Source organism: Lottia gigantea (genome assembly GCF_000327385.1).
Source record: "Lottia gigantea unplaced genomic scaffold LOTGIsca_120, whole genome shotgun sequence".
NCBI classification, from domain to species: Eukaryota; Metazoa; Mollusca; class Gastropoda; family Lottiidae; genus Lottia; species Lottia gigantea.
In genome coordinates, this window is record NW_008707226.1 from 85,666 (window position 1) to 94,526 (window position 8,861).

General features: G+C 35.4%; 1 protein-coding gene across 1 annotated transcript; it reads left to right on the forward strand.

The window, feature by feature from the left end:
• Positions 1-1,748: 1,748 nt before the first annotated feature.
• Positions 1,749-8,114, forward strand: LOTGIDRAFT_237846 (hypothetical protein; the record flags this gene model as incomplete). The annotated part of the gene is made up of 13 exons (XM_009048339.1): positions 1,749-1,843; positions 2,321-2,419; positions 2,730-2,794; positions 2,975-3,140; positions 3,341-3,494; positions 3,876-3,953; positions 4,259-4,475; positions 4,895-5,104; positions 5,598-5,735; positions 6,188-6,366; positions 6,740-6,879; positions 7,246-7,405; positions 7,866-8,114. The coding sequence occupies 13 exons, from the start codon at positions 1,749-1,751 to the stop codon at positions 8,112-8,114; spliced, it is 1,950 nt and encodes a 649-aa protein (XP_009046587.1).
• Between the last annotated feature and the right edge of the window lie 747 nt (positions 8,115-8,861).

Sequence of the window (8,861 nt, forward strand, 5' to 3'; positions counted from 1 at the left end):
ATATTGCAGTACCAACTTGAACAGCAAAAGAGCGCAGATAGAATGTGATAAAATTTATCCTAATTTTTAACTGTCGTAGGTCGTGTAAATGTTTTAAAAGGTGGGATTAAGTAGAGCTTCATATACTCCGACACCCTCTCAATTTTATTTACCCTATAACAACTAAAACCCAAGTCTAATCCAAGCTTTTATTCAGAATGGCCAATTGGATGAAGTCAGCCTTTAGATGCGTTGATCCCAACCTTTCCATCTTCAGAGCAATATTAAAACCTCTCTCCCCACCCCAAAAGTAGACGTTCGAAACATTGTAAATTTTATAATTTTTAATACAAGCTAATCATAAAACTCCTCAGTTTGCCAAACGGACAAGGATGGTTCTATGGTAGTTGCGATCAATTAAAAATCGTATAAACCATATAATTGCCCCCCAAAAATTTTCCTCTTACTACACTTGGATACACACCCGACACACTAATCCAACACCTCTGGGAGGTGAAAACACCCCGAATTGGAAACATGGGCTGTAGATCTAAGTAACCCTCAAAACATACAGTAAGACCAAAAAAAGAACACTCCATGACTCGTTTGATAGACGGACGGATGTAGGGTATTACCAACCTACTAAAATATATTTACCAAGCTCATTATTAGACGGACCACCTATAAGATAAACTCATAACGGTTTGTCATAATTGAGTTCTCAACACATTATATTATAATTCTTCTTAGATGACCTTTAAAGTTCCCACCTTTTTCTGCGTTTTGAAGGTTAAGAGATTTTTTGTGTGTATGCAATTGAAGCATTATCTTATATGAACCAGAGGATATCAAAAGTATATTTACCCTTAGAAATATGCAAGTGTACTTGACCACCCGTTAAAGTTTCATCGACCCAAAATTCTACATGCCATAATGTAATATTATGTTTTGTGCATTGCAAATATTATCATGACCACATTACGACATTGAAGGTAACAGGTAGCAGGTCACGAAAATGTCTTCTTGTACATATACTAATTTAGTTCATGTAAAAAACGTTTACTTCAATATTACACCCATATAACATTTTTTTATCAATTGACTGCTTAACCTGTAACTAACATCAAAGAGTGATAGATGTTATGTATTTCAACTACATGTTTATAATTCATCATCGCACAACACGATTAAGGCACGTTTAGATTTAGATGGTAGGTCCATTGACAATTGGGCGTGCAAGAATGCAAAAAAGAGCAAAGAGCTCGGTATTTGTATCCTGATTATGAGCAGCCCTTATTAGTGGACAAATTTACGTTCACATGTCAGCAAGATGGCCAATAACAATGTCCCTTGTGCAGTTTTCGTATTGTAACAGGTCAAAATAAGATACGTTACTTGTTCACGCAATGTAACGAGTCACACTACGGAACGTGACTTCGTAACTTGTCCGTAAGGATATTCTCGGTGTCTTCAGCGTTGAACATGGCATAATATGAGACGATAAGCGTTAAAAGCGGTTGATAACAGTGGTTTTGTCTACCCCTTGACATATTGAAAACTGAACAGTTGATCACCGTTTACGATGCTACATGAAATAGGAGTAGTGCGTACTACTTTTCTGCATCCGATGTAGTGAATGTAGACAAGATATATTTTGCTGTATGCAATGAGGGACATGTCAAGTCTTTCAGCGGGTCATGTATCTTCTTTGTTTACATTTCAGGCGATTGTTTGTTTAACTACCAAGAACTTTTCTGATGCTGTAAATAATGGATCTCTGTGTTTTATTCGTATTTATCATTTATTTATCTTATCACAAGACCTATTCTGGTTTACCACCACATCTAAGAAAATATGCTAGAGGGTAAGAAATAAAAATTTGACATTTGAACGAATTTCCTTATTTCGAGGTCGAATATGGTACTTTAAGCATATTTTTACCATACAAAAACTCGCAACCTAAAAGTGCGGGCTCACGAACGAGATTTTTGTTGCCGATTAGAGTAAAATCCCGCGTGTTCCCGTGCTTCCACGACAAGATTATCGCGTCTCAGACAGGATTTATAATATCAAACAAGTTTGATAATTGTCGCCAATATTTTTTATCGTCTGCAAGACAGACTGTCCTCATCCAATCAGATTCATTTTCCTTTCATTTGCATGCTCATGATTATCGACATAATAGAAAACAACCGACTGGAGATTTTTGTCTCCTCGTGTCCCCCAGTCGATGAAACTCTTGACAAGACACTAGTCGGCGACAAAAATCTCCGACCAAGACTCTTCTTGTGATGTAATATAACAACATCTTTAATGAAGATATCTTATATTCTATTTTCAGACCTAATGTATGTGTAGAACAGGAAGTTTATGGTACTAGAGAACGATTCTTTACACAATGTGTTGGACGTTACCTTAGAACTATTTGTGAAAGACCAACGTACGTTAATTATTTTCATTGCATTCTTATTACATTACTAGAAATGAAATAACCAAATAACGAGCACTTTGCACCTTACGAACTAAAACTTCAAACTAAATCAAACGTTAATTGAACCTTCTGCATACTCTTTGTGATAATTTTGCTTCAACGTTATTAAAATTGTGTGAAGCAACATTTAACTAAATATTCCCTAGTCTGATCTGGAAAAAAATTCATCATAGCTCCAAATGTTCTCAAACACAATATAGCAATACACGTTTGTGTTATTAATCACTATATGTTTACAATTAAAAAATCCTATTTTTAGAATGTTTAAGTTTGAATGCTGTTCTGGATTTGAAAAAGTTCGAGGTAAACAAGGATGTACCGGAAGTAAGTACTTGCAATATCCCAATTTTAGTACAAGGTCCACCCTTAGCCTTTTCCTTTCTCTTTAGGTACCAAAAAAATACAAGACGTTAAGTTTTCAAATTCAGTCACAGAGAGATAATAGTTCCGTACAGAAACTTTAGTTATTACCTCGTAAATTCTTCATGTCATCATATATTCCAGTTAAACCACTCAAGAATTTGGTGGAAACACTACAAGATTTAGAACTGACAGAATTTTCCAACGTGATCGGTCAATCTGGTGTAGAGGATCAACTAGCTAATCAAGGTGCTTATACAGTATTCGCTCCTTCTGAAGACGCTATCCAACAGCTATCAATTCCAGAACAGTAAGTCATTGTGCTTCTACATTACCATGGTTTGTAAACCCCCACCTTCATTGAGTAACACCTTATAATAAACATCATGCTTTGCCTAAAAATTAAGGACAGTCGTACCTTGTAAAGGCTTATTAATTTAGCTAACGAAATCTTAACGTATTAGTACAAATTTGATGACATTACTTTTTGAAATGATATTTTTACTTCAGGCAAGCCTTGCTATCTAGAACAGCTGATGGTACTCCAAACGTCTTCTACCACGTAGCACCAGGAAGACTCAATTTTACTGGTTTTAAGAAGAATTCAGACTATGTAACATTATATAAGGACGAGAAAATAAGTGTCCAGAAATACTCCTATGGTGTAAGTCATTATGTTAAAAATTTGCCCGTGAATCCACATAGGCGGTACATTTATTACACGACAAGAATTGATTGCAAGGTGTTTTTTTTTTAAAGGATCCCAAAAGTAAACGTCCATGAATACAATGATGATAAACTGTTTCCCAACCTTATGGACCCCCTCGTACCCCTCTACGTTTAAAAGCATATTGTGCACTACAACAAAGTAACAAGGGTTAATGCTTATTCTAAGGCATTGCCAACGGAATGTCGGAATCCATAGCATATATATTAATACTCTTACTGGTACTCATTAGTACACCAGCTTGGTAACCCACGGTGGTCAAGAACTATAACATTTATAAATCTGAGACATTTTAGAAAAGTACCGTTTAACTTGCAGGTAGCGACAGTGAACTGTGCTCGCGTTACCAAAGCTAACGAAATGGCAACCAATGGTATTGTTCATGTCATAGATAAGGTAACATCATTATGTCATAAAAACTGGCAAAACTGTTCGATTGTGTATAATCAGTGTATCGGATTACTTGGATGCGATCCAACGTATCTGTGTTTTGACCGACATTCCTTGCACCATATGCGTCCACATGCACTGTTAAATATTGATTTTTTTTCTATTCCACTTATTCTTATACTCAAAGACTTTCACCTTGTATAAAAGTTATTCGTATTCTTATCTGAACTTCAAACAGAAAACGATATATTGTTTATGCGAATTAAACCTTACAAAATAAAAGTATTTTTCTGTTTTGTTTTGTCTCGAAGGTGTTATCTCCCTTAGATAACCAGAGGGATTTGGCAGAGAAGGTGTTTGGTGATGATCAGTTTTCACAGTTCCAGCTAGCTCTATTTGTTGCCGACATGGTGAAAACACTGAAAAATAAACAACATCTGACAGTGTTTGCGCCCACTAACCAGGCGTTTGCGAAATTACCCAATGATATGCTAGATAGAATTTTACAGGACTCTGAAACTGCTAAAAGTAAGACTTAAAATTATCTTTTAGTTTTCAAAACTTACCTTAAGAAATAATCACAGAGCTCATCTCTCTGATACCACCATTCGTCAACCCTTTCAGAGAGTCCACATTTATGCCAACTGGAGTGTACCTTAACGTTATTGTATAAGGGCTAATAAATGAAATGAAAAATATTGCGGACAAATGGCATGTAAGTGTTGCTTAAACTCTACGGAAGTGAATCGATACAAGAGAGTACATTTTACACCATGGGTCCTGACACCCATCGTAAAAACAACGTAGTAAAACTTTAATCAAGCCATTTAGATTTCGTGAACAGGTCTGAAATGATCTGACATTAGTGTAAATCATAACCGTTAAATCTTGTGATGAAATGCAATTTTGTAGCCCACAAAAGCTACTATGATTACTTATTTCTTTAGAGGTGATAGAGCATCATATCGTGAAAGGTGTATACTGTAGTGATTCAGTGATTATTGCCCTTGGTTTAAAAACTCTGGATGGAACTAGACTGCTATTTAGATGTAAGCGAAGTGGTAAATACATTGGTAACGCTAAGTTAGAACAAATGGATATAGTAGGCCGTAATGGGGTTATACATGCTATAGACAATGTTCTTATACCAGATTCAGGTTGGTGTGTATGAGGCATTTTAAAGCCCTGTTTGTCAAATACATCGTGGCCATAAGGTTGTCGTTAAATGCGATTGGATAATTTACTGCTTGAAAGCAGAAAACAATCTAGTTTTGAGACAAACTTTCTAACAATCTAGAAATTACTTTCTGAGATCTAGCGCTATCTAAAACTATTGATCAATACAGAGGCGTCATGAAACCATGATTGAATTGAATGACTCATATATTATATATAAATATTCACATTTTGAGATAAGGTTTGAAATTCATATTTTGAAAATAATACATTGGCAACACAAAAATTGCACAAGTGCACAATGAAAGCCCGAATTACTGAGCAGCTCTTGTCATTTTGGGGTACTCCAGTACCAAAATTTACTTGATGGATAAATTTGCGTCTTTATCTACTAAACTAATGTATACCTTGAGACCATATAGCACGATAGTTAAAAGTTATCTATACTGGTATCTATTATGTACATTATTTCAGTAAAAACTGTAGTTGATATGGCAGATGATTTGGATATAAACGACCTTGTAAATTATGCTAGAAACGCCAACTTAACTGGAAGCCTTACTGACGGTGAAGACTATACATTATTAGCGCCTACTGATAAAGCTTTTAAAAGTAAGTAAGAGATTCAGTTGTAATTGTGTTTATTGCTATTTGGGGATTTTTACGTTTTCTTTGCAGGGCGATGGATGAGTTTTAAGGTACTTTCCTATTTTTGCGGATAATATGGAGGTACGTGACTTTGGGAACATGCCAGTTGGTTATTCATTGTAGCGCTTGTGGTTGGTTATGTCGAAATTTGAATTCCACTTAAACGTTTATGTACCAAATTATGCCTCTTTGCTTTTCTTCTTTCATTGCAATTTATCTAACGTAAATTGCGTATATTTCTCCGTCGATGTTCTAACGTAAATTGCGTATATTTCTCCGTCGACGTTCTAACGTAAATTGCGTATATTTCTCCGTCGATGTTCTAACGTAAATTGCGTATATATCCCCGTCGATGTTGAAACATTTAGTGCTATACAAAAATCAAAGCGGGTCATTGAGTTAAAATGTATTTTCAGAGTTACCGGCTGGTTACAGAGCTGCATTACGAACACAACCTTTAGCTGTTGGAAAGTTGTTGGAATATCACAAACTCAAGGGTAAAATAACATCAAACGACATGATAGGGAACCATTCTTTATATCATGGAGATAATGCAACCATTTCTGCCAAAATACAAGTTAACGTTTTTAGAAATGTAAGTATCTTACTTATAGTGTAGGGAGAAAATGTATGGTTCGAGGTGATCCGTTTTACTTCATATTTATTTTACCATAGTGGTATCGTATGTTTCTAGGGTTGCGACTCAGCTTCCCTTAGTCAGTGGTGGGTCAATAAACCCAAGCTTCATGACCTAAAGATCCTTCGTCAGTTGGAAATCGAAAATGGGTAGTCTAATGCCTATCCTGAAAAAATGTCTTCATTGCACACGACCATCCTTAAAACTAACACCTGTTCCATTCCATTCTTATCAAGTTAAGATGGTTCAAGCTGTTGGCATTGAACCATACACACCTCGAAAACACCTTTGTTCTCATGCTGAAGTTCCACTGTACCATTTTCCATGATAGGGTAATGTAGTTGTTGGTGGGGCTAAGGTAGAAAAGAGTGATACGTATTGTAAAAGCGGCGTGGTCCATACTATTGACAAAGTTTTGATTCCCGAAGAAGGCAGTATTATGGATACTATAATAACGGATCCTAATTTAAGGTAAAGTTACCCGATTTAGAAGTTGTTGCAGATAAGGAAACGTGAAAAAATAAACAGATTCACAAATGGACGCAAATCCAATCAATGTTATGTGATGTCTCTTCAAAATATGTTCTTCGTTTAATGGAAACATACGTCGTACAGGACATAGGAAAAGTGTTTTTATAGAATCGATCAATGTCCACGATAATCAGATAGACTACTTCATTTAATTGTTAATCGCCAGCGAATTTCTGAAGATTCTTCATAATTGAGAATTAATGCGGCGGCGGCCTTACAGTCGTAATGTTTTCTTACCGATGAAGAATTATTCACGCTTCCTTAAAACCCCAAAAAACCTCAAATGTATTTGTTTTTGCACTTCAGTACACTTAGATTAGCAATAGAAAAGGCTGGTCTATCTGAAATGTTAACCAAGCCCTATGGTCAATTTACAATGATCGCACCAACGAATCGAGCATTTAAATCCTTGGGTAGTTGGGAGAAGAAAGCTTTTGAGAAACTTACTCCTGGAGAACTGAAGGAGGTAAGCTTGATTACGACCACAAGTTGACACTACTACAGCTTTGAATAGGTTTCCAATGGAGATAATCTGGGTACAATTAATATCAAGAGGTTTGGCCAACGACCATGTTATAGAAATGATCATCCTCGTGATCCTTGTAGAAAAATTGCTATTTATGCAATCGTTATCTTTGGGAGAACCATTTACAGAATGCGTCCTTTGCTATTGAAATAGTCATCTCTGAACCCTTTCGAGCAGTCAAGATAAATATGTTGATCATGATAGAAAGTTGAGAATCTATGTAACGTAAAAGGGTGGTTATAGAACGTTTTCTTTGTAACTATGTCTGCGAATTTTTAACTTTCAAACGTGAATAATTATGGATTCACATGGATTTTAAGACTGAAATATCGACGATGGGCGGTGAACACTATTATTGATAATGTAAGCTAAAGAAATTCGTGTTTCTGTTTTATTTCAGTTCTTGGAACGTCACATCATCAACAGAATGGTATTAAAATGTGGCTTCAGTCCAAATTCAGTATACAGTATAAAATCTCGACAAGGAGACAGCGTCATCTTTACCCAAACTCGTTCAGGATCTGTCCACATAAACAAAAAATATCGTGTTCAGCATCGAGAAGAGATAATGGCTAACAATGGCGTATTATACAAAATAAACAATATATTGAAATGTTCTTGTGAACCCAGGATCCGGAGTAGAAGATAGATTTAAATAGGGGAAATATCGCATGAGCTGAGGTTATGATAATCCTCGCCTTACACAACACAGAACAGATCCTGCTAACCCTTGCTAAATACCAAGGTTTGAAATCTTGGCGTATCTGATCCATTAATAGTGTTGTAGAGTGGATTTGATTACTCTGCTGTATCGGCTATTTCTTCCCATGAACTGTGATAAATTAATAGTGCTAAGAGAAAGGGCTTTATATTTTAGTAATTGTTTAGTTTTAAAAGTTTTTGCGTGTTTATTTTGTACTTGATGTTTGTTATCCATATGTAAAAGATCAGCATTTTTTTTAAAGAGTCTTTTTTGTTAAAAATTGTTTAAGGGCTTTTATTTAACGCTTTTGCGAATGTACATGTATATATGCAACAGTTTAATTATTTTTTGAAGTATTCACATTTAGAGGCTTGTGTGTCAAAATATTAATATCTGTATATTTTATACACCCAAAATGAAATGTTTGACGTCCACAATTTAAAGTCAACACTCTTCAAGGCACAATTCTTGACAGATTTGGAAAAAAATCTTTGTTTATTATCACCAAAGAGTGTTGAACATGTTCTTTGAAACATATTCGATTATGAGATTGTAAATACCTAAAAAAGGCATAATTGATAACAGATTTCTACAATAAACATGAAATTAATTATCACCCTAGGGCGAGCAGAAGCAGAAAAGAAATGTCAGAAAGGAAGGGTTAAATATTTCAAGCGGGTTGATTTTCTGCCA